The sequence below is a fragment of the Myxocyprinus asiaticus genome, chromosome 8, assembly GCF_019703515.2.
Source record: "Myxocyprinus asiaticus isolate MX2 ecotype Aquarium Trade chromosome 8, UBuf_Myxa_2, whole genome shotgun sequence".
NCBI classification, from domain to species: Eukaryota; Metazoa; Chordata; class Actinopteri; order Cypriniformes; family Catostomidae; genus Myxocyprinus; species Myxocyprinus asiaticus.
Window position 1 is genome coordinate 44,039,902 of NC_059351.1, and position 26,399 is coordinate 44,066,300.

The window sequence follows — 26,399 nt, forward strand, 5'->3', positions numbered from 1 at the left end:
TTCTCTTAGAGAGGTTTTTGCTTTCAGCTACACCTTTCTAACAATTTTTCATCCAAAGTCTCCTTAACCAGCTCTAAAAAAGTACCTGGTGTTGAAAACCAAAAACTGCAAGTTCAAATCCTGAAATGGGCTGAAGTTTTACTCTCTGTAATTTCATGTCCCACACATTTCTTTCTTGTCATATATGGAAAGGTGGGCCAAATCAAAGGTCATCACAGGCCAACTTTGGGCATCTCTGGTCTCAGTGCTTTGCTTGTCTGCTGCCACAATGTATATGATGTAATGTATTTTAATTATGAATAATATAATTTATTATACATAATATTTATAATTATTTTAATTATTACAAACTAAATTATACGTATTTCACTTTTTAACTAAAATGGTCTAAGAATTCTATGCCTGTTTCACAATGTTTGATCTATCTATCTGTCTGTCTGTCTGTCTGTCTGTCTATCTATCTATCTATATATCGCTGTATTACTGAGTTTGAGATGTACTGTACAGTGTTACTTAATGCCAGCAGCATTTACCAGAGCATAGCCAGTCTCTCTCTCTCTCTCTCTCTCTCTCTCTCTCTCTCTCTCTCTCTCTCTCCTTCGCTCACACACACTGTCACTAACCCTCTTCTTACAGCTGTTATCCTCTGCTACTTTCCTTATCTCTGCACTTCAGTTTTCCTCCCTTCTTCTTATTCTTTTTTCCCAGGAGGTACTGTAATTATTTCTTTAACTTTCCCATCAAGGAAGTCCATCTCGCTTCCTCACTCTCCTTTCTTCCTCTCTCTGCACTGTATTTTTGTTTGAATTTGAATATCTTTCTGCTCTGATATTTCCTGACTAGGGACAGCTGCACTGTCAGTAACAGATAGAGAGAGAGAGAGAGAGAGTATGGAGAGATTTCTAATTCAAAGAGACATGCAGTGTTTCCGTGGCAACGTGGTTTCCATCGTTACGTTCTAGCTAAAGATGCCATTAGAGTGAAAATATACTCCCCACACACACAGATACAAACACAATCCACAATCTCAGATATATAAACATACAAACACTAATGGACAAATCCTCATTTACACATGTAACATATAAACCTTTAAAGCAATTTAAAAATATTATTTATTAATAATGTGCCTGTTAGTGGCACTGTCATGGGAAAAACATATTACAGTGGCACAAACTTTATATACTGCTGACCAGATTACACACATTTTCCATACATGTCTGAGTAGACAGTAACATATACAGTTGTGCTCAAAAGTTTGCACACCCTGGCAGAAATTGTGATATTTTGGGGTTGATTTTGAAAATATGACTGATCATGCAAAAAAACTGTCTTTTATTTAAGGATAGTGATCATATGAAGCCATTTATTATCACATAGTTGTTTGGCTCCTTTTTAAATCATAATAAAAATAGAAATTACCCAAATTGTCCTGATCAAAAGTTTACATACCCTTGAATGTTTGGCCTTGTTACAGACACACAAGGTGACACACACAGGTTTAAATGGCAATTAAAGGTTAATTTCCCACACCTGTGGCTTTTAAAATTGCAATTAGTGTCTGTGTATAAATAGTCAATGAGTTTGTTAGCTCTCACGTGGATGCACTGAGCAGGCTAGATACTGAGCCATGGGGAGCAGAAAAGAACTGTCAAAAGACCTGTATAACAAGGTAATGGAACTTTATGAAGATGGAAAAGGATATAAAAAGATATCCAAAGCCTTGAAAATGCCAGTCAGTACTGTTCAATCACTTATTAAGAAGTGGAAAATTCAGGGATCTCTTGATACCAAGCCAAGGTCAGGTAGACCAAGAAAGATTTCAGCCACAACTGCCTGAAGAATTTTTTGGGATACAAAGAAAAACCCACAGGTAACCTCAAGAGAAATACAGGCTGCTCTGGAAAAAGACGGTGTGGTTGTTTCAAGGAGCACAATACGACGATACTTGAACAAAAATTAGCTGCATGGTCGAGCTGCCAGAAAGAAGCCTTTACTGTGCTAATGCCACAAAAAAGCCCGGTTACAATATGCCCGACAACACCTTGACACGCCTCACAGCTTCTGGCACACTGTAATTTGGAGTGACGAGAACAAAATAGAGCTTTATGGTCACAACCATAAGTGCTATGTTTGGAGAGGGGTCAACAAGGCCTATAGAGAAAAGAATACCATCCCCACTGTGAAGCATGGTGGTGGCGCACTGACGTTTTGGGGGTATGTGAGCTCTAAAGGCATGGGGAATTTTGTGAAAATTGATGGCAAGCTGAATGCAGCATGTTATCAGAAAATACTGGCAGACGATTTGCATTCTTCTGCACGAAAGCTGCGCGTGGGACGCTCTTGGACTTTCCAGCATGACAATGACCCTAAGCACAAGGCCAAGTTGACCCTCCAGTGGTTACAGCAGAAAAAGGTGAAGGTTCTGGAGTGGCCATCACAGTCTCCTGACCTTAATATCATCGAGCCACTCTGGGGAGATCTCAAATGTGCGGTTCATGCAAGACAACCAAAGACTTTGCATGACCTGGAGGCATTTTGCCAAGACGAATGGGCAGCTATACCACCTGCAAGAATTTGGGGCCTCATAGACATCTATTACAAAGACTGCACGCTGTCATTGATGCTAAATGGGGAAATACACAGTATTAAGAACTAAGGTAATGCAGACTTTTGAACAGGGGTCATTTCATTTTTTTCTTTGTTGCCATGTTTTGTTTTATGATTGTGCCATTCTGTTATAACCTATAGTTGAATATGAATCCCATAAGAAATAAAAGAAATGTGTTTTGCCTGCTCACTCATGTTTTCTTTAAAAATGGTACATATATTACCAATTCTCCAAGGGTATGCAAACTTTTGAGCACAACTGTATATTACATATTTATGGGCTGTTTATTAATGGTTTGCTGACATGTCTGCATGTTCAACCTCAGCATTAGGCAATGCATCTGCATACATTCATGTGTTTAGCATATTGATTCAGAGCGGACAGAACTGGGCTCCCATCAAAACAACAGTTGAGATATGGCTATGTCATGTGTCATGCCAACAGGATGCCAAGAACCCACGCCTGACATCCCCTATGTGAGTGTGCATCTGTGTGAGCGTGTGTGGTGGAACCCTAGGGATGAGTCTTTACAACCGTGCCGCCAATCACAGTTCTAATCCTTCAACACACACACACACGCACACACACACTCACACATAATGTGTGCTTACAGCGCAGGTTCTAGTTAAATAAATTAAATGGTGGTATATTAATACAGATCATGGCTAGTAAAACAGACTTAATGTCTAGTTCTGACTCTAAAATATATACTGTATGTGTCATGTACCTATATTGCACTTGAGTCAGAAATTAATTGGGGCTTGGGGCAAAAATGCCACAAAAAAAAGTGACAAAAAAATAATAATAAATACCTAGAAATTCAAAATGTATAGGGGCAAAAATATTCCAATAATAAATTCCCTCTTATTCATTTGCAACAACTGATTATACATTTGAATCAGATTATACTTTTTTTTTTTACAAAGATTTTATTCTTATTAAATGTATAGATAAAATTCTTAAAGGAATAGTTCACCCAAAAAGGAAAATTCTCTCATAATTTACTCACCCTCATGCCATCCCAGATGCGTATGACTTTCTGTCTTCTGCAGAACACAAATAAAGATTTTTGCAAGTGAATGGTGACCAAAACTTTGAAGCTTCAAAAAGCACATAAATGCAGCATAAAAGTAATCCATACAATTCCAGTTGTTTATTCCATGTCTTCAGAAGCGATCCAATCAGTTTTGGGTGAAAATTGACCAAAATATAACTCCTTTTTCACTATAAATTGTGACATCAGCAGTCTCCTTGGTAATCATGATTTCAAGCTTGATTACACTTTCTAGCGCCATCTAGCGCACTGCTAGGAAGTGTAATTGAGCTTGAAATCATGATTGTGCCAAGAGACTGTAATAGCAAGATGTACTGTGAAAAAGAAGTTATATTTTGGTCTGTTCTCATCCAAAACCAATTGGATCACTTCAGAAGACATGGATTAAACCACTGGAGTCAAATGGATAACTTTTACACTGCCTTTATGTGCTTTTCAAAGCTTCAGAGTTCTGGACACCATTCACTTGCATTGTATAGACATACAAAGCTGAGATATTCTTCTAAAACTCTTTGTTTGTGTTCTCCAGAAGAAAGAAAGTCATGCACATCTGGGATGGCATAAGGGTGAGTAAACGATGAGAGAATACAATTTTTTGGGTGAACTACTCCTTAAATGTGAATGTGAATTTGTTTAATAAAATGATTCAAATCGAGTATTTAACATACACGGACAACACACTGTGGCAACACATGGGAAAATGCCCTCATAAAGGCAAGAAAAACACCAAAAAATCTGATCCAGAAGCAAATTTTGTGATCCCGTGATGCTCCTTTATAAATTTTAGAATTTATACAATTCTATATTAATTAAATTCTACACATCTGCAATATCACAGTTAGGCTAATGAACAATATCCTATTATTGACAGAATTTTAGTTTATTGTGTTTAATGCTATCAAAAAATAGAACTACCGTAGATGTTTTGCATCTTCTGAAGAAAATATGAGTGGTGCTTTATAGTGCTGCAGGTTGCCAGGACACTGTTGTGTGATTGTTAGTTTATTCTGGGATGTTGCTAGAGTGTTATGGGTGCTTGCTTACTGGCTCAAGCAAAAAGAGCCCATCCCTACATCTCTATGATATTTTGGTACCCACAGTAGATATGTCTCGGGTTCCTTCTTCATTGTAGGTCTATGGGATGTTCCGCCCATTTAAACAACTATCAAGCAAAAATCGTAAGTCAGATTGCTTAGAAAAGTAAGAGCCCACCTTTTTGTAACAAGCTGCACGATTTGAGGTATAATTTGTGTCTGTAGCACAAATGGTTTATAACTTAAATACTTATGGTCATGGGTTTGTTGAAATCCCTAACCCTAAGTATGAGCAACAATAATAGCTATGCTTGCCTTAGCTAGCACCATAAATCACATATTGAACATTGGTGACTTACCGTTTTATAAAAGCAACAGGTCAATTGCTTCATGCTGTGCCTAATAACACCTCTTAACCTTGGTAAAATTACTGTAATGGACAGCCTCTCATGGCTTAATGCTTTATTATATATCAGCTCTGTGTATTTGTGTGTCGAATGGCAGTGTGTTTCCTTTCAACCTTAGTTTATAAATTGACTAAGGTAATGTGTGTTCATGTGATTGGATTAAATTGTATGTTCCAAACGCTGTGTGGTCAGCATTGGCTTGTGTGTGTGAATGGTAGTCTCTCGTGGTGAAAGGGAAGTGTTATTTTGTCAGTGTGTAACACTGCGTGAGTGAGTGTGTGTGTCTGTGTGTGTGTATGAATGTGTGTGTATGTATATGTGTGTGTGATGAGCGATCTGTCCGCCGAATTAAGCAGCTGTGTCTCTCACCCTGAACAAAAGAGCATGGAGCTAAACGCTGACACACACGCGCGGTTTGACAGAAGCTCTTTGATCTTACGGTGCCCTAACAAACATAAACAAACAGAGTCAAACACTGACAGGACCCTTCAAAACACAAGTCACCCAAACACACTAACACACACACATCTAGCTTTGTGTAAAATATCTAATGTGATTGTCACTTTGACATAAAGTCACTCTCACAACCTCATGAGATCTTTATATTGCAAAAGTAACACACACACAGATACACCTTGTGATCTTTGGCATGCCTGGTGTCTTCATATTTTCCCCGCTTTGATCTTTCAGACACTATCACTCTTGGACTCCTGTGATCTCTGAGAAGAGCCCTGCACACACACACACACACACACACAGCACTGTACCACTTCCAAGTGACATCAAGAAGCACCAAATGATGAAAAAGAGAAAGTGATAGAGGCAGTGAAAGAGACACAGAGAGGGAGAGTTTCTGCATTATCCATGCATCCATGATGCATTTGTATAATAAAGGTTGATAAAGAATTCCAGGAACCTGTCGATTACAAAGGAGAAAAGAAAAAGAGAAGAGAAGAGAAGAGAAGAGAAGAGAAGAGAAGAGAAGAGAAGAGAAGAGAAGACACAAGACAAAGAGAATAGATGAGACGAGAAAAGAAGAGAGGAGACGAGAAGAGACTGAGAAGAGACTGATGAGAAGAGAGAAGAAGAGACGAGACAACATAAGATGAAGACAAGATACGAGAAAATATTATACAAGATGAAGAGACAAGATGAAAGGACATGAGACAAAGAGGAGAGACAATACGAGAAGAGAAAAGGTGAGAAAAGATGAGATGACATGAGAACAAATGAGAACAGACAAGATGAGATAGGAAGACAAGAGACAAAGAAAAAAGACGAGGAGAAGAGATGACAGAGGATGAAAAGACAACATGAGACGAGGAGAAGAGATGATAGAGGATGAAGAGACAAGACGAGATGAGAAGAGAAAAGGCGAGAAGAGACGAGACGGCACAAGACAAAGACAAGTGACGAGATGAGAAAATGAAAAAAGAAGAGACTAGAAAAGACTGATGAGAAGAGACAAAATGAGACAGAGAGAAGGTATGAGAAAAGATGACAAAACGAAGAGGCAAGATGAGAAGAGAAAAGATGAGAAAAGACAAGACAACACAAGATGAAGAGAAGAGACAATAGATGACACGAGACGAAGAGAAGAGATGAGAAGAGACAGCACAAGATGACAAGAGAGGACATGAGATGAAGAGAATAGACGATAAGAGAAGACACAATCTGAAAAGATGAGAAGAGACAAAACAAGACAAAGAGAAGAGAAGAGAAGAGAAGAGAAGAGAAGAGCATGAGATGGAGGAGAGATATACGTGACAAAGAGAAGAGACAAGATGAGATGAGAAGTTAAAAGGCAAGAAGAGACGAGAACAGATAAGACGAGATGAGACAACACAAGACAAAGAGATGAGAAGAGACAACACAATACAAAGAGAAGAGATGAGAAGAGACGACACAAGACAATGAGAAGAGAGGAGACAAGAGACGATATGAGACGGGGAAGAGATGAGAAGAGACAACACAAGACAAAGAGAAGAGATGAGAAGAGACGACACAAGACAAAGAGATGAGAAGAGACAACACAATACAAAGAGAAGAGATGAGAAGAGACGACACAAGACAATGAGAAGAGAGGAGACAAAACGAGACAACATGACATGAAGAAAAGAGATGAGAAGAGACGTCACAAGATGATGAGAACAGAGGAGACAAGAGAAAACATGAGACTAAGAAAAGATGAAAAGAGATGAAATGATGCGATGAGAAGAGATGAGAAGAGACAACACAAGATGACAAGAAGAGAGGACATAAGATGAAGAGAATAGATGAAAGAGAAGACATGAGCTAAGAAGATGAGAAGAGACAAAACAACAAAAGAGAAGAGAAGACACAAGATGACAAAAGGACAAAAGAAGAGAGGAGACAAGAAGAGAAGAGACTGTAAAAGATGGACAAGAAGGGGAGAGATACTGTAGGCAGGTTCTGTTTTGAAACAAGTCAGAAAACCGCTTCATGTGAAACTGGTTGAACTGGTTTGAATCAGATGCCTTTTTCTTGTTTTTCATCTTTTCAATCTTGGAAAAAGGTTTTTGTTCCTTAAGTGGCCTGCGCACTGCCATGGGACTACACATCCAAAAATACTGTGACAAGAGCCACGGAAAGAGAAAAAAGGAATAAATCAAGAAATAAAACATTGTGTAGGAGACAGAGAGAGACTGCCAAGATGTTAATATCTGTTGAGCACAGGTTTTTCGTGATTTACAGTTGATTGGCAGAATTCTACAGCAATCATGAAAGTTTGCAAGTGTGTGTGCTTGTTTGTTTGTGTGTATCTGTGTACCCATGCACTCTAGCTTACAGCACGCACAAGCCTAACACCAGCAGCCCATCTGAGGATTAGACTGCAGCTCACTAGCAATGATCTGAACGTGCACATCAACACTCAGCCCCAATACAGCTGACTCCATAGGGTGCGAATGCAGGATGAGTAAATAATTCATTTTGGTGTTCACCTCGTGCCAGCGACAATCGCCTCATTGCTCACTACTGCAACAGCTGGGAAACAATGATGACAATTTAATACCAGGGGCTTATGGACAGGATCTAATCAACAGCCTAATCACAGAGAACAATAGCGCCATTTCTATCTCCCCAATGCAGAATGTGTATTTGGGCAGGAAACAATGCATTTCCATGGCTGAACAGTACAGAACAGGGACTTTCATTAGCCTATGAGAAACGACAAAGGTACTATATGGCATTTAAATTGTCACCATGAGAGAATAAAATAACATTGGCTATAGAGCGCAACAGTTGGTTTCTGAAAGTAAAAAATCCCAATCATTTTCTCTATAGGCGAATTGACTTTTAATGATAACTTATGAACCTTAAAAAAACACACCAACCGTGGTTTTGAAAAAATCAATTTGACCAACCAATAGAAGCCAGGAGTAGTAACTGTTTGATAATAATCATTTTTGCAATTCCGTTTGGTGATGCTAGTGGTGCAAAAATTGCACATTTCAGCTTTAAGGGCATTTGTGACCACAGTGAGATGTGGTTTAAAAATCATATTTAACTTTTATTGTGTAGCACACTGTACAATTTCCTCCACTTTGCCCCTCCTGAGGTGAGAACTTTGAAGTGTGTGTGTGTTTGTGTGTGTGTGTGTGTGTGTGTGTGTGTGTGTGTGTGTGTGTGTGTGTGTGTGTTGTGAGTAATGGTCTCTTAGCCTGACTACAACCTCTGACACTTCATTTGCCCCTTCAACAATTAATTCGAAGTCTCCTCTGCTCTCTCTCTCTCTCTCTCTCTCTCTCTCTCTCTCTCTTCTGCCATCCTGACTCTATCGTTGTCTTTCTCTCTCGCTTTCCTTCTGTATATATAAATTAATGTAGCAGTGGTTTCCATGTCAACCAATGCAGCCCACAGAGTATGTTTGGGGTGGGGTAGAGAAAGACAGAGAGAGAATGGAAAACAGAAAGGGTGTAAAAGTAATTATTAAGAAAAAGACAGGGTTGAAAACACTCTTCAGTCCCCTCTATTTAACCACCACCTCCTGTGGCATGTCACACATCTCTCTCTCTCTCTCTCTCTCTCTCTCTTTCTCTCATTCGTTGCATGCATTCACTCCCCCATCTGTGCTTGGGAACCGCAGTTACTCGTTTGTTTTCACTATCTTTCTCATTGTATAGTTACACTAGTTTTTTTTCCTCATCATCTTTCTGTGATCACATCTTTATCATGAATCACATCATTCTACATTGCTCCAGAAATCACATTTCTTCTTTTAAATGCTTTTAATTGCATTTTCGAATGCCTCCATTTAGATTTAGTGTTGTAGCTGCATGTTGAGTGCCTTCCTCTTCCTGTGTTTCACACCCACGTGTTTCATTTGAAAACATCTCCCTTTTCCTTTCCTCTCTCTCTCTCTCTTTTTCTCTCTAGTCCTTCTCTACCTCCCTCTCCAGCTGTCATATTCATCAGTTCTTTTTTCTATCCATTCTTGCTTTATTTGGTAGAATTTATTCGTTCAGCAGCAGTTTAATCAATGGTGTTTACTTGCGTTCACACTGCTTTAACTGTTGAACAAGCATTTAAACTGATTAAAGAAAACATTTGGAAATAAAATGAACACATGTGATATACCATTTATATATATATATATTTTATATATTTACCAGAGGTATACACCCAAAAATGGGTAGCAGGTCTATTCTGAGGGTCGATAACATGTAAAAACAATGCTAAATGCAAATAATAAAATAAACTAAACATAAAATCATGCAGTTAGGATAGCAAAATGAATAGACTTATTGCATATTAAATGGGGAGTTTAAAATGCTTCAAAAACCATCTCAAAGTTTTTTAGTTTTTTGGTTAGTATCAGGGCATGCTTCTACACTATGGTCCTAATAAAGTGCCTGATGTGGTCTTCTACTGTTGTAGCCCATCCGCCTCAAGGTTCGACATGTTGTGGATTCTGAGATGCTATTCTGCTCAAAACAATTGTACAGAGTGGTTATCTGAGTTAGAATTTTTAATAAAAACTGATAATTGCATGGATTCATACCTGTGAATAGAAATTCGCCTCAGCATTATCTATAAAAGCATTTTTAAAAATCCTCATCCAGTAAAAATAAAGAGTTGTGATTGGCTCATATTATCCAGCACTGAGAGAAGTGACAGGTACCATGTGATACAGTTTTCAGCTAGAGGGGAATGCACAACAGTTGGGCGATACCAACTGTACCAACTTCTTTATCTGATTATGACAGTCACGCAGTTGCAACATATCTCATACTAAATTATTTGCAGCGTTGATTAAAAAAAATACAGTTCATTCATAAAGTATTCAGACCCCTTCATTTTTTTCAGATTTTGTTATGTTGCAGCCTTATGCTAAAATGCTTTATATTATAATTTTTTCCACATCAACCTACACTCCATACACCTTAATGACAAAGCAAAAAACAGATTTTTGATTACTTTAGATGTTCAATTGGGTTCAAGTCCTGGCTTTGGTTGGGCCACTCAAGGACATTCACAGAGTTGTCCCTAAGCCACTCTTGCATTGTCTTGGCTGTGTGCTTAGTGTCATTGTCTTGTTGGAAGGTGAACCTTTGGCCCAGTCTGAGGTCCTGAGTGCTCTGGACCAGGTTTTCATTAAGGATATCTCTGTATTTTGCTGTGTTCAGCTTTCATTTAACCCTGACCAGTTTCCTCCAGACATGACGCTTGGAATTGAGGCCAAACAGTTCAATCTTCGTTTCATTAAACCAGAGAATCTTGTTTCTCACTGTCAGAGAGTCCTTTAGGTGCTTTTTTGCTAATTCCAAGCAGGCTTTCATGTGTCTTGCACTGAGGAGAGGCTTCCGTCTGACCACTCTGCTATAAGGCCCAGATTGGTGGAGTGTTGCAGTGATGGTTGTCCTTCTGCAAGTTTCTCCCATCTCTACACATGATCTTTGGAGCTCAACCAGAGTGACCATTGGGTTCTTGATCACCTCTCTTACCAAGGCCCTTCTCCACCGATTGCTCAGATTGGCCACACGGCCAGCTCTAGGAAGAGTCCTGGTTGTTCCAAACTTCTTACATTTAAGAATTATGGAGGCCACTGTACCCTTGGGAACCTTCAGTGCAGCCGGATTTTTTTGTAGCCTTCCCCAGATCTGTGCCTCGACACAATCATCTCTTTGAGCTCTGCAGGCAGTTCCTTTGACCTCATGGCTTGGTTTTTTGATCTGATATACATTTTCAGCTGTGAGACCCTATATAGAAACCAACAAGGCTGGCATTGGACATCATGGCATCTGAGTTTGTGTGTGCCACAAAGTACTGCTGTATCTGCTACAGTGCTCAGAATTGTCCCGCAAGATCGGAATTACGCATGTAACTTGCTTTCAGCAGCAATTATGTGAGTTTGCGCTGTTGCCTGATTTGCATTATTTCTTTAGTAAATCGGGCACTAAACCAGCGCAGACAGCACGTGCAAATAACCAGCGCTTTTACAGGGTGCAATTTATTCTTAGTGAATTCCCCCCTCAGCATTTAAACACTCCTAGCTATATGCAGCATGCGCATCTAATGCCTCTGTGTGCCAGTGCGACAGCTTGATTTTGTATGTGTGTTTCCATTAAGCATGAAATTAGCAGTGCGACTGTGCTTGTTAAGAATCCCAGCACTTCTATGACTCCCCATTAACACTGGGAAAAGCACACCGAATGGATAAGCATGGGTAACACTCGCCTAGATTTTGAACTATGGATGGAGTCAGACTGTTGATGATGTCAAGGGCTAGGAGTCTTAATGTGCTACAAAATGCCTTACAAATTACTATGATTTCTCTTTCTTTTCTTTTGAGATCTATGGATATCAATCCACTCAACTGCTCTTGGGATCTAAGATAAACTATAAAATGAAGATAACAGTGTGTGTGTGTGTGTGTGTGTGTGTGTGTGTGTGTGTGTGTGTGTGTGTGTGTGTGTGTGTGTGGTTGGTTGGAGATGGCATCAAGCATGGTAAAATATCTTCTCTAATTCAATTAGCCCCTTACAGAGCTCCTCGCTGGCATACAAGAGGATGTGGCATGTTTTAACAACCCTACAACAACACTAAAAAGAGCTCTTCACTTTGTAATAGCCTGAAGATATGACAAAAATAGATCTACAACAAAGCCAATGCAGAAGGATGAGTGAAACAATCCCACTGCATGAAAAACTAGATAGATCTGCACACAATCATCATTAATTGGATACATCAAATCACAGTCCTTGGGAAGCAGACATTGGTCAAAAATGTTGTTTTACAAGGGGCATTCACAAAAACTGTGATTTGTAGCAGCAAAGCAGAATGAAGTCAATCATTTTCAAAGATAGTTAGCGATAGCCTGGGTAGCTCAGCGAGTATTGACGCTGACTACCACCCCTCGAGTCACGAGTTCGAATCCAGCAACCAAATTGGCCCGGTTGCTAGGGAGGGTGGAGTCACATGGGGTAACCTCTTCGTGGTCGTGATTAATGGTTCTCGCTCTCAATGGGGCGCGTGGTAAGTTGTGCATGGTTCGCAGAGAGTAGCATGAGCCTCCACATGCGGAGTCTCCGCAGTGTCATGCACAACGGGCCATGTGATAAGATGCGCGGATTGACGTTCTCAGAATTGGAGGCAACTGAGACTTGTCCTTCGCCACCCAGATTGAGGTGAGTAACCGTACCACCACGAGGACCTACTAAGTAGTGGGAATTGGGTATTCCAAATTGTTAAAAATGTAAAAATAAACAGTTCAACTTTATGCAAATAAGCAGAAACACAATGTGGCGACTAACTACAGTATGAAAGTGCAGACAGTCAGTATATTTGAGGGCACTTTTGAAGTTTGATTTCAATTGGACTAAACAACGATTTGTCTTTTTTAAATGTCATGTAAGTCTAACTGAAAATATACCAGTCCAATTTTTTGCAACGTTGGACTAACAGGCCTAGATAATGCCATTGTAGCTCGGCTTCGTCCAGTATGTATATATGTTAATAGGACCACAATTGGCATCGGCTTTGTGTGCATGCATACTCTGAAAGAGAGGTGATGTGTGACTAGAAGTGCATCGTTCATCATTGATCGCCTTTTGTTGACTTGAGTGTTTTCAGTCATAATGTTTTAAAATTCTTTTCACATTTCGATCACAAAAAGACGTATACAATCCCAAATAATTGTAACTTTTGTCATTTGCCTGTAGAAGGTTGTTGTGGCAGAGCTGTGGAACATTCAAGTGATCTTGAGCAAATATGTGTTTTTAAAGAATTTTTTTTTTTCCTGCAGTAACCTCCTATGAATATCACTATTGTCTGGTGCTTTTGTTATGGTAGCCTCAGAAACCCAGATCAAGGGCACTTATCAAGTGAACGAAAAGCCTGCAGATACTATGCTGCCACCCAGGCCTCTTTGTCACCTGTTTGGAGATTCCATGATATGTAATTACAGTAATTGTTGTGGGATGTCCAATCCTATGGAGAGCAGCAACAATGCACAATTTCTTCCATTTATAAACTGGCAGACTTTTGACAGATTTAGGCCCAAGTCTTCAGAAGTTTCTAATCCTTTCTAGTATTATGAGCTTCAAAAACCCTTCCCAGGCTCCTCTTCAGTCTCTTTCGATTAGTTCATATTACACTTAAACTTAATTCAGTTGCAAAAAGCAGGCAGCCAAAATAGTGTATGTTTTATATAGGCCACGTACACTTGGGCTGCACGATTATGACAAAAAAATCATAATTGTCGATTATTTTCCTTGATATTGTAATCACGATTATTATTTTCGATTAATAGAATTTACAATGAATTCCTTTTTTGTGTGGGGCAAAATACAATCCATATTTTTTATGTAAGCTACATCTCCAGAAACAAGCTTAGAACTTTGTTCTTAAATCATCGCTCTTATATCATTATATTATAATGGGAGCATCCTAGTTTTGTTGCACCATTACTGATAGGCTTATGTACTGAAGGAACATGTCTGTGATTGGTTACAATGCTCAACAACTGAATTGTTTTTTAACTACAACATTTTTATTTAGTGAGAGTAGATCGAAATGGAATGTTGTAAAAAGTCAAGGGGAACGCTTGAATGAGACTGTTGCACACCGGTCTATTATTGTGGTAACACGTTGGCACGTAACAGCAAAAGGAACAGTCACTCATATGTCTCAGATGGCTCCTTCATGTGCAAAGCAGGCAGTTCTCTGAAGTATCGCAACTTGCGAAACTCTTTGGCCAAAGGGGAAATTTTATCGACCAATGTCGATAATTTAAAAATGCCAAATAGCGGCTGATTTATCACCCTCGCCGAAGTATCAGTCGACCACTATTGTTGTTGACCAACATCTTCACATGGTCGAACTGTACTTGATGCATTAAGAGAAACTATATGCCATGTAATTATACATTTTTGAATATCCACACTATCCGCACTAATGAAATAAACCAAGAAAGATGTTAAATGTGATTTTGCCATTTTTATGGCATTCAGCACATTTGCTTGGAAACTTTGCACAAGTAGACTGCAAATTACTTGTTTTCAGTGCCACAACAGAATGAAATGATTGTTGCTTTTCTGCACACATTTGTTGCTGTCCCAACAAATTTCTTCACGACTCTGAAAGAACTGCTAGACTAAAAACAATTTGTAAAGAAATGACTGAAGTCATTAGCTTAAGTGCAAGTAACTGCAACTACAAAGTTGGGTCACAAGTATTCCAATATTTGAAGTCTAGTCCTTAAAATTTAAATTCGACAGTCTGAGTCCATATCTCTTGTGAAAAGTTATCAGTACACTTTCAGTTCATATCGATCATGATTCTTACTTGTAACAAGACTTACAATTAGTTAAAAACCTTCTCAGGTGAAAGCCCACTTTTCGGTTTAACTCTAAACTATTCTATAAAAGGCAAAAAGCCCAAAAATCAAGTTCTCAACAGATCAACCAATCTGTTAACTAAAACATCAAAGAAATACCAACAGCTAACAGTTCAGAGTACTGATTCTCTGTTTAAAATAGGTCTCCTGGGGACAGCAATTATTATGTATGCAGCTGCAAAAAGCTTGAGAATATTGTGTAGAAGTCTAGGTAATATTTTTTGCATGGGTATTTAACACTGCCGTTATCGTCCCCCTCTTTTTTTCTCTCTCTCCAAGATGACAAAATGAATGTACTTGACTTTCTGTTTTTTACTGTGTGGCATTTACAAAAAGTCCCTCTGACATTTTCTTCTCTTTCTGCACTTTTCTCCCTCTGCCTCATCTTTTTATTTCCCCATTCCTTATTGGCTGAAAAAAAAAAAACATTTTCTTTTGAAAAACAAATCTGCATAGCCTTTATTTCTTTTCTCTTTTCCCTCGCAATGTTTATGCCTTTCTTTCTCTTTTTCATATTCTGTCCTTCTCTTTTGCGTCTTTCAAGCACACCCATCTTAATGAAGCACATTGCAGGTAGATAATGACAGCATGGACAACGGTAATCCAGCTCTATGCTGTTTCCATCAGTTCACACCTCCACTGACTTAACACCTGCTATACAACTCTGACCTTGGAGGACAGATAAGAGACAGAGGGAGAAATATGTGCCAGTATATGTTTATGCATGTGTGTTAACATGTGAGGATGTAAAAGGGAGAGAATGCAAGAAATTGAGGGAGAAAGAGAAGGCTCTGTTCCAGTGTTTCTTGTACCACTATTCAACAGTGGCACTCCTTTTACAAATGACAAATCAAAAATCTCATAACACCAGGTTTTTTTGTGGACAGAATCAGAGATGAGAGTATTTTACCATATTGGAATTCACAGACGCTCATTCAAAGGCTTTTGTTAACGCAAATTCACACAGAAAATTATTGCATTTTATAACCAGATCCCATAGCAATGCCGCGTAAAAATTAAGAAATTATTAGAGAAATATTACCTGTATAATAATAATAGGGTTGTTGTTATTAGTTATTATCATACATTTGTAATTAGGGCTCGACAATAATGCTAGTTTTTTATTTCGGCCGGACAAATAACTTCAATAACGAAAAAATAACAAGGCTGTATTTGTGATATTGTCTAGGCCTGTGCCACATATCACAAAGTTAATATTCTTAATAATAATACAGAGTGCATAACTGTATAATCCGCTGGCGATCGGCTTATGTGTGTGTGCTGAACATGTGTTTCGAGAACGCTTGTGGTGATGTATATAATCGCCTTAACAGTCAAATACATTTCAAAATGCCCATCTTGGTGAGGTATTCACGTAAACACAGTGAGTTATGTCTAAAGTGAACATAAACAGTGGGAGAAAAAGCGGATTTGTATCAAACTGTCGGACTTGTAAGTGTAAATGTAAGCTAATAGACCTGCTGCTATCTAGTGTGTCATTAATCACATAACCATAACAAGAAAACGAGAAAACTGCTCTTGACTGGATAACTTTAGTAGCTTTAAAAAGTATTATAATCATACAGTGAAGACCAGTAGTAATTTTATATTGCATTTCATTCTGAATGTTTACTTGAATACTTGAAACTGCTGTTAAAAACATTTAAAGCTGTTAAAAAGCACTTTTTTCTTAAAGGTGCAATATGTAAAAAATTTTCATGTAATATTCGCCTTTTTTTTTTGCCAATGTGTGAACTGCTTGTAATGCAACTTAAAAAATGAGCCCTTCCCGGACTTCCTAGGTTGCCTATTAAAGCCTGTAGACTGATTTTCATGCAAATGGAGCGGGTCACTTTTGCCGGGAAAATCCAAAGGATGTGACATTTATGCGCGATCTCGAGAGCCTTGCCTCAGTGCTTCTCTTCCACTATTCAACAGTGTCAACAGTCTGCAACACTAGGCAACGTTATCTTAGAGATGGAATCCAGCAAACATCCGGCTCCCAGCACAACACCGACTCCTACACAAACTCCGTGTAAGCCAAAAAAACAAAAAAACATTTATCTACTGAATCCCATCTGGCTAAGCGGGAACTTGATCGTGGTCAAGCGAAAACTAGAGTGAACATCGGCAGGGCATTTGATTCCTGGAGGGATCTTCGTTCGGTTTTGGGGAACAAAACCTACCCTGAATTGGCATTCTTCTTATTGGACAGGTAAGCTTACATAACTGCAAAGCATGTGAAATATACTGCCATGAGGACTGATCTGTGTAATTTTAGCTAACTTGATCTTGCCTGCACAGTAACTGTCGTAAACAATGTTAATCTGTAATTATTCAGCGAGGTAAACTACAATAACACATGAAATGAGTGCTAGACAGTGTTCAAGATAATGCAAAAAGACCCATTCATTAGTGTAACGTAACTTGGTTATACAGAAAATATATACATTCTATTATTATAAAACAATAGCGCATCGATATATCAAAATGACAGTTGTGATGGAATCACATCAATACTGAATTGTGTCAACATATTTAAAATGTACAGTCTATTTTATAAACAGCAACTTTCATCATCTACCAAATTTAGCTAACAGCTATTGATAAAGCTGGCTAGCTAGCTAACACCGACATAGGCTATTGTATAAATGCAGTCAATGTATCATGCAAAGAAAAGTGATTACTTCAAACTACAGTCTCGCATAGTCAGACCTATAGCCACACTTTGTTTTAGCCCTGTTCCAGCACTGGAGAGTCAAATATAATATACAGTCTCAAAGTTTGTAGTAAAACAATCATAACTGTGTAATTTTATTTATGCTACCTCATCTGTCAGCATGATGCCGGTGAATCACGTTCAGTCTCTTTGTACGTTACGTCATTGTTTTGGTCAATGCTCACGTCCCTATGGAGTGTGTGCATGAGCACGAGCAACAGGTAGCTGGTCGCAGTTCACTTAATGGCCACAGGTGTCATTAATAACAAGGGTTTCTGAATCTTACATACCGCACCTTAAAAAAAAAAAAAAAAATCTATTATTCTTAATCTATTTCTATTCATTGCTGTTTTTATTGCTGTTTACTTTTTTACGGATGGTTCACTAGTCTTGATTACTTGAGAACTTGAAACAATTCTTACATAGTTAACAAATTAGTTAGTGTTATTATTTGTTGTAGTACTGAAGCTGGTAAAAAGAATCGTCAAATTAAATCACTGAGTAATAACATTTTGTGCATTGTGACAGTGTATCATAATATACCAGACAAGTATCTTTTTTACTCGGACAAGTGAGTAGCCAGTTTACTTAGTGAACTCACTGAATCAGTGTTTTTCACTGTTCAAATGACAGTGTAGCTAGCTACAGATGCACTTTTGCAATATTTTTTTTTAATAAATGTAACATTTTAAATGTTACTTATATATAATATAAATATAATAAACTATCTAAATAATATAGTGTAAAATAATTTAATATATTGGGGAGCTGAATTCTTTAGGAAACACTGCTCTGTTCCAAATCCTAGTGAGTTACTTCACTGTCTACTGTCTACACAGATAGTTGGCTTCAACAGAAGAATCCTTTCCAAAGTGGAACCTCATAAGTCACTTATTTGAAAGGCTCTACACAGTCAGGTACTTTGTTTACCAGTGATTTAACCAAATATTCAAGATTGGTGGGTACCATTTGAAAATGTAAGAATCAGTCACTGAAAAACCCATATTGTGCTCCCTTCAACGTCTACAATGATTGCGGCCCTTTCATTTATGTTCACTCATGCGCACCACACAATTCGCCTCCGTATGACATTTGTATAAGAGACTCAGTTAAGGCTTTCGGCTTAAATTTTTAGCCTTAACACTCGTGTAGTATTGCTAAGCTAGCAACATGATACTCTAATAAGCCAAAAATAAAAACATAACATAAAAATATTACATAAAAAATTAAAACAAATTATTATATTGAACGATTTTATCAGTATTTTCAGTATTGCATTTTTATCAATATTTTCAGTTTTCAATTTTCACTGGGTCCATTACAATGAATTCTGGAATTACTTTATCTGTGAAGGATACATATATAATTAATAATTTTATTTATTTATCACACATATACAGTGAAATTCTTTTTTTCCACATATCCCAGCTAAGCTGGGGTCAGAGTGCAGAGTCAGCCATGATATGGCACCCCTGGAGCAGATAGGGTCAAAGGCCTTGCTCAAGGGCCCAATAGTGGCATCTTGGCAGTGCTGGAGCTTGAACCCCCAACCTTCTGATCAGTAACCCAGAGCCTTAACTGCTGAGCCACCACTGCCCCCAAGCATGTGATGCTGCCATAGATTTTGGCCGAAACAAGGCACCTCTATATTGGCCGTTCAAACCAAACATGTTGCGATAGACACAGGGCAATGAATAGAACTGAACATAGGTGTGTTGAGACAAGTTTTTAACATTTAAACTTCTTTAAAAAAAAAAAAAAAATGTTGCACAACAGTCAAAAATGTCAGTTTAGTGCATGTATACATAGAAAATCAATTTAAAAAATAGCCCAGATGGACACAAAAACACTTTCAGTGTGAACGGCCCTTTATGTATCATAATTTTCCTGAACAGCATTGGTGTTGGGAGTGTGCTAGTGAACAATGGCCATCTCTTTAAGACTATATGGTAAGCAAATGTTTTCCCATAATTGCGGCAATTGCAAGTTTAATATATGTACAAATATTACACTGGATCTAAAAATTACATATTACTCTTTGTGCATTTCAATATGTTAGCAAATAAAGGTGTAAAATATCACACCCACCTATTGCGCTGTTTGTTCATGTAACTCAATCTTCTTTTTTCTACATGTATATGTCCACAAAACTCGGTGGACACATGGCCAGCTGAGCACTATTGAAGCCGTGCTTCAATGGGATTCTATGGCAGATGTCTGTACCATTAGAATTCAGTGGAGTAAAGGTCGATATTCATTGGACGAGAGGCTCTAAACACGTCATTTTGGGTTCCGCCTGGACGCTGAGCTTCTCTGGGAGTCTATGGTAGCTTCATAAGTTTGCATTGTATTTGCATTTGATTGCCTGTTCGACATTGGGCTTTCAATCAGTCTATTTTTGTCCCATCTAGAAGGCCAGTTTCTCTATATAATGATTGGTCAAGCTCTCAAATGGCTGGGACATCGCAAACAAACAGCTAATAATTGAAATGTTAATGTACATGACTGCCAGTGCTTGAAATATAAAGGCACTGCTGTTAAATGCAGAGTGTTCTCTGAACTGTTAATGTGCGGTTATTTGCAATCTGACGTAACACATTTATTTGAGCTTTTATAGTAGGATATTTTCCTGTTTTGTTGAAGAAAAAAAAAGTTTGAGCAGCTTTTAGGAGCAACAAAGCCTCCACTATGATGCCTCAAAACATTTTCTTGGTAGCCAGCTCCCTAGGGTTTGGAGCAAAGCCAGTGTGTTTTGTTCTTCTTACCTTAGCTGCCATGATCATGGAAGAGCCTCCACGGATACCCAGGATGGGGATGTGTGTCTGAGCCGAGATGAAGTCCAATATCTGGGCGATGGCCTCCTGATCGGTGTCGTCCCCAAACACCACACCCTGCAGCCAGTTCCGTGACATTAGAGCACAGATACGGTTTATGATGCTCTTGGGGTCCGTTTCATTCATTGTGACCAGCTCTACTTTGGGCGGTAGAGGAACGTGAAGGAAGTCCTCTTTCTCCACGCCTTCAGAGAGAGACACCTCGCTGGAGTTTCCCACAAGGATCACCGCAATGCTAAGGCCTTGAGCAAACTTTGGTGGCAAAGGAGGAGCCACTGGATTGACTCCTGGTGGAGGATAATGAGGAGGACTTATTATTGATTGGCCACGGTCGCCGCCACTCATGCCCCTGACTGGAGTCCCAGCCCCACCTCCACGGCGAGATTCGCAGGTGGGGAAAAAGAGGAGAGACAGGAGAAGGAGTGCGAGGAAGAGAGGCGGTTTGGAGGAGGAAACGAGGGAGACAAAAGACAGGCAGCGGCGGTCGGAGAAAGGGGAGGAGGAGAGGTGGAGGCTGACAAGCATGGCGGTGGAGTGAAGATACAGTCCCTGCAGACAGAGAAGGGGAAAGGGGAGAGAAGGAGAGAACATAGTTTAGTTCGGGAGGTGAATTCACTTCATTACATTAAATGTAGATAAATCTAGAATCTAGAAAGTCTGTGAATGAATCAGGCTGGTGGGAGTTGAGTTGCACCAGAGGAGTGTAAGTGACCAGAGACCTGTAGTTTTAAAAAGAGCATGTGTGTCCTCATTTCAAGGGTCTGTCCTCTTCATTATTGACGTATGTTGGACAGAAATTACAGAAACATGGGCAGACTTGGGAAATGGGGTCATTTACAGCAGTCAACACACACACACACAAACACACACATAAATGAGGACATACCAAAGACTTCTATTGTTTTTATAAAATCTTATAAATTACTGAAAAGGAACCCTAAGCAGACTTCCAAATAAAAGTATTTTTTTCTGCTTTTTAGAGGAAAAAAAAAATCGTTATAAATTTTTAATAGCGCTGGTGATTTAACATGTTAATTTACTGACCCTTACGTAAATTCCATAATAAAAGTGTATTTTCCTACTATAGGAGCAATTCATGCTTGATGTAAAAGTAACATTATTTGGGCCGCGACAGCAGGGGGCAGTCACCGCACCTCAACAAACCTCACAAGCAGCACAGTCACAGAATGAGAGCCTGTTAAACAGGACACGTTATTGACAGCTGGACGAAGCACAACAGAATGCATCGAGATGCCATTTTCAATGTTTCAAATACTTTCAGCTTGACATAGCATCCTAAAAATGCAGCGTTTAACATGCTGATAACCAGTGAGATGCTCTTAAAGTGTCCGTCTGTAATTAGATGACAATTAAAATGAACACAGATGGAAAACAAGAATGCATCCTATGAAAACAGGACAGATTGACGACCTCAACTGCAAAATGGATTGCTGTCAACTGTAGGGTTTCTCAATGATATGGAAATAAAACAAAACAATATATTGACTTTTAAAGTCAATTTTTTTTTATTGTCTAATCAATGCTTTACCACAACAATGCAATATACTACAATCTGAATATGTGAATTATATTTTGGCAGATGCTATTTGCACCCCAGTGCAAATAGTAGCAGATATTATTTGCACCCCAACCCCAGTGAAAATAATGGTAGATACTAATTTCACCCTGGTGCACATTATGTCAGATGCTATTTGCACCCTGGTACAAATAATAACATATGCTATTTACACCCAGTACAAATAGTGGCAAATATTATTTGCACCCCAACCCTGGTGTGTATATACTAATTGCACCCTGGTGCAAATAGTTTCAGATACTATTTGCTACTCATATTTAAATATTAACATACAGTATGGGCATCACTGCAGTGTTTTTATTGCGTTTATTCTGAGTCCCACAGACAAACTACATTAACCTCTACCCCTAAACCTAACCTTAACTGTATCTTAGAAAAAATAACCTTGGTTTTATTACAGTAACCATGGTTTCAAGCGGGAACGAGTGCAATCGACAGATCCCACCTCCGGATCAGTCCCTTCACTGCACTCCCCGACATTCACCGTGATCCCCAAATCACCTTCAGGTTCACTTTAAGTAGCATTAAAAGTACTCAGTGGTTAGCACTGTAGCCTCACAGCAAGAAGGTCTTGTGTTCAATTCCCAGCTCAACTGGGTCTTTCTGTGTGGAGTTTCCATGTTCTTCCTGTGTTCATGTGGGTTTCCTCCAGGTGCTCTGGTTTCCCCCACAAGTCCAAAAACATGCAGGTTAAATGAATTGGAGACTCTAAATTGCCCTGTAAGTGTGAGTGAGAATCCCCCAGCCACTGGGGGTTGCATCAGTAAGGATATCTTGTGTAAAACCTATGCCAAGTCAAATATGTGGATCACAGAATGTCTGCTGTGGCAACCCTTAATGGGAGTAGCTGAAAGAAGAAGATTTTAAGTAATATTAAAGGAAATATTAAGAGTGGAAACAGGAAATCGGATGGGGAAAAGAGTGGGACAAAACGCAATTTTGAACTGCAGTCGCCAGGACAACACTACACATTCACACATCATCTTTACATCCCATGCCACTGCAGCATATATTCATATATTTCTGTGGTTCCACCAGACTACTGGGGTGCAAATAGCTGCCCTGTGTGGCAGATGCTATGTACACTGAGATGCTAATAGACACTGTTATATTTTTTATAGGCCCTATACATGGTATATTTAATCATTTGAATTAATAGATAAAGTTAGAATTATTTACATGACATGCCGATTATTTAATCAAATTTATCACATAAATCAATATTTGCTGAGAAAGGCCCTCAAAAAAGTAAATTCAATATAAACAATACAGTGCATCCGGAAAGTATTCACAGCGCTTCACTTTTTCCACATTTTGTTATGTTACAGCCTTATTCCAAAATGGATTAAATTCATTATTTTCCTCAAAATTCTACAAACAATACCCCATAATGACAACGTGAAAGAAGTTTGTTTGAAAGTTTTGCAAAAGTATTAAAAATAAAATACGAAACAAAATCACATGTACATAAGTATTCACAGCCTTTGCTCAATACTTTGTTGAAGCACCTTTGGCACCAATTACAGCCTCAAGTTTTGAGTATGATGCTACAAGCTTGGCACACCTATTTTTGGGCAGTTTCTCTCATTCTTCTTTGCATGACCTCTCAAGCTCCATCAGGTTGGATGGGGAGCGTCGGTGCACAGCCATTTTCAGATCTCTCCAGAGATGTTCAATCGGGTTCAAGTCTGGGCTCTGGCTGGGCCACTCAAGGACATTCACAGAGTTGTCCCGTAGCCACTCCTTTGTTATCTTGGCTGTGTGCTTATGGTCGTTGTCCTGTTGGAAGATGAACCTTCGCCCCAGTCTGAGGTCCAGAGCACTCTGGAGCAGGTTTTCATCAAGGATGTCTCTGTACATTGCTGCATTCATCTTTCCCTCGATCCTGACTAGTCTCCCAATTCCTGCCACTGAAAAACATCCCTACAGCATGATGCTGCCACCACCATGCTTCACTGTAGGGATGGTATTGGCCAGGTGATGAGCGGTGCCTGGTTTCCTCCAGACATGACGCTTGCCATTCAGGCCAAAGAGGTCAATCTTTGTTTCTCATGGTCTGAGAGTCCTTCAGGTGCCTTTTGGCAAACTCCAGGCGGGCTGTCATGTGCCTTTTACTGAGGAGTGGCTTCCGTCTGGCCACTCTACCATACAGGCCTGATTGGTGAAGTGCTGCAGAGATGGTTGTTCTTCTGGAAGGTTCTCCTCTCTCCACAGAGAAATGCTGGAGCTCTGTCAGAGTGACCATCAGGTTCTTGGTCACCTCCCTGACTAAGGCCCTTCTCCCCCGATCGCTCAGTTTGGCCGGGCGGCCAGCTCTAGGAAGAGTCCTGGTGGTTCCAAACTTCTTTCATTTATGGATGATGGAGGCCACTGTGCTCATTGGGACCTTCAATGCTGCAGAAATTTTTCTGTACCCTTCCCCAGATACAATCCTGTCTCGGAGGTCTACAGACAATTCCTTGGACTTCATGGCTTGGTTTGTGCTCTGACATGCACTAACTGTGGGACCTTATATAGACAGGTGTGTGCCTTTCCAAATCATGTCCAATCAACTGAATTTACCACAGGTAAATCAATCAAATTGTAGAAACATCTCAAGGATGATCAGTGGAAACAGGATGCACCTGAGCTCAATTTTGAGTGTCATGGCAAAGGCTGTGAATACTTATGTACATGTGATTTTTTTTTTTTTTTTCGTTTTTTTTTTTTAATAAATTTGCAAAGATTTCAAACAAACTTCTTTCACGTTGTCATTATGGGGTATTGTTTGTAGAATTTTGAGGAAAATAATGAATTTAATCCATTTTGGAATAAGGCTGTAACATAACAAAATGTGGAAAAATTGAAGCGCTGTGAATATTTTCCGGATGCACTGTATTGTTTATATTGAATTTACTTTTTTGAGGGCCTTTCTCAGCAAATATTGATTTATGTGATAAATTTGATTAAATAATCGGCATGTCATGTAAATAATTCTAACTTTATCTAACTTCTGCGTCCCATAAATATAGCCAAGCAAACCCACCCACACACACACATGCATCATGCATGCACTTGAAAATTGAGCTCAAATGGTTCAGAAGACCTGGATTGTGAAACAGTGACAGAGTGTAAGTGAGAAAGAGAACGTACACAGAATACTAAGTGCAATTAGACGGAGAACAATATGAGGTAATTTATGGGCCAACAGCACATTCTCACATACACACACTGTGACTGACTTTTGCCAAATATTTCTTAACGTGTCCTCACAATTTCACAATTCTCTCTCTCTCTCTCTCTCTCTCTCTCTCTCTCTCTCTCTCTCTCTCTCTCTCTCTCTCTCTCTCTCTGTCTCTCTCTCTCTGATGGTTTGTGGAACCCTTGTGGTTATTTACAGCCATTTTCATTAGCAAAGGTGTAGAACTAGTTAGTCATTAGTGAAATGAGTGTCTCTAAGTATGTGTCGGTTTCCTTTATGACAGCATTTCTGAAACACATTAAAGGAATTGTTCACCCAAAAATTTACATTTTATCAACATTTACTCACTCATTGTCATTCCAACCCAGTATTATTTGCTTTTGTGAAACACAAAAGTATTTTAGGCAGAATTTCCGGGCAGCTGTTTTCCAATGTATAATGTATAGTGATAAATGCCAAGCTCCAAAAAAAGATAAGAAAGAGCTAAAGAAATAGTCCATCCGACTGGTGCGCTATGTTCCAAGTCTAAAATCATACGATAGCTTTGTACGAGGATCAGACTCAAATTTATTCATTATTTACGTATAGTTATTTACTGATAATCTTCATCTTTGTTTTTGCACTCGAAAATCATTTGCTCATGTGTTCAATTAAAAAATGGTGCCTTGGGATGTGGCGCGGCTCCAGGTTGGACACCAAACGCCATTGGGTCTTGTGCATCATATGACCAATTGAGACATGACTTGTTTCAAAATATGACTGCAAATGATATTTGAGAGCAAAGGCAGAGAAGAAGATTATGAGTTAAAAATTATTGAAATTTAAGTCTATTCCTTACAAAAAGCTATTGTATGACTTCAGAAGGCATGGAATACAGCGCACCATTCATTCTGAACTACTATTAAGATGCTTTTACTGTGCTTTTTTGTCATTTTTGGAGCTTGGCCTTTAAAAACACTCATTCTGACGTTCTGCCTAAGATCTTATAAATTGTCTCATGAAAGAAAGAGAATAATGGGGGTGAGTAAATGATTCCAAAATTTTAATTTTGGTTGAAATATACCTTTAAACAAAGAAAAGAAAAATCGAGAGAGTAGAACATG

At 39.0% G+C, this 26,399-nt stretch overlaps 1 protein-coding gene across 3 annotated transcripts in view; it reads right to left on the reverse strand.

Moving 5' to 3' along the window:
• The window catches only part of LOC127444869 (glutamate receptor ionotropic, NMDA 2B-like), a 138,073-nt gene that overhangs the window by 96,467 nt on the left and 15,207 nt on the right, over positions 1–26,399 (reverse strand). For all 3 annotated transcript variants that reach the window (XM_051704461.1, XM_051704460.1, XM_051704459.1), the window contains exon 2: positions 20,450–21,067. In XM_051704461.1, coding sequence (XP_051560421.1) covers positions 20,450–21,067 — 618 coding nt within the window. The remainder of the gene's footprint in view (positions 1–20,449; positions 21,068–26,399) is intronic.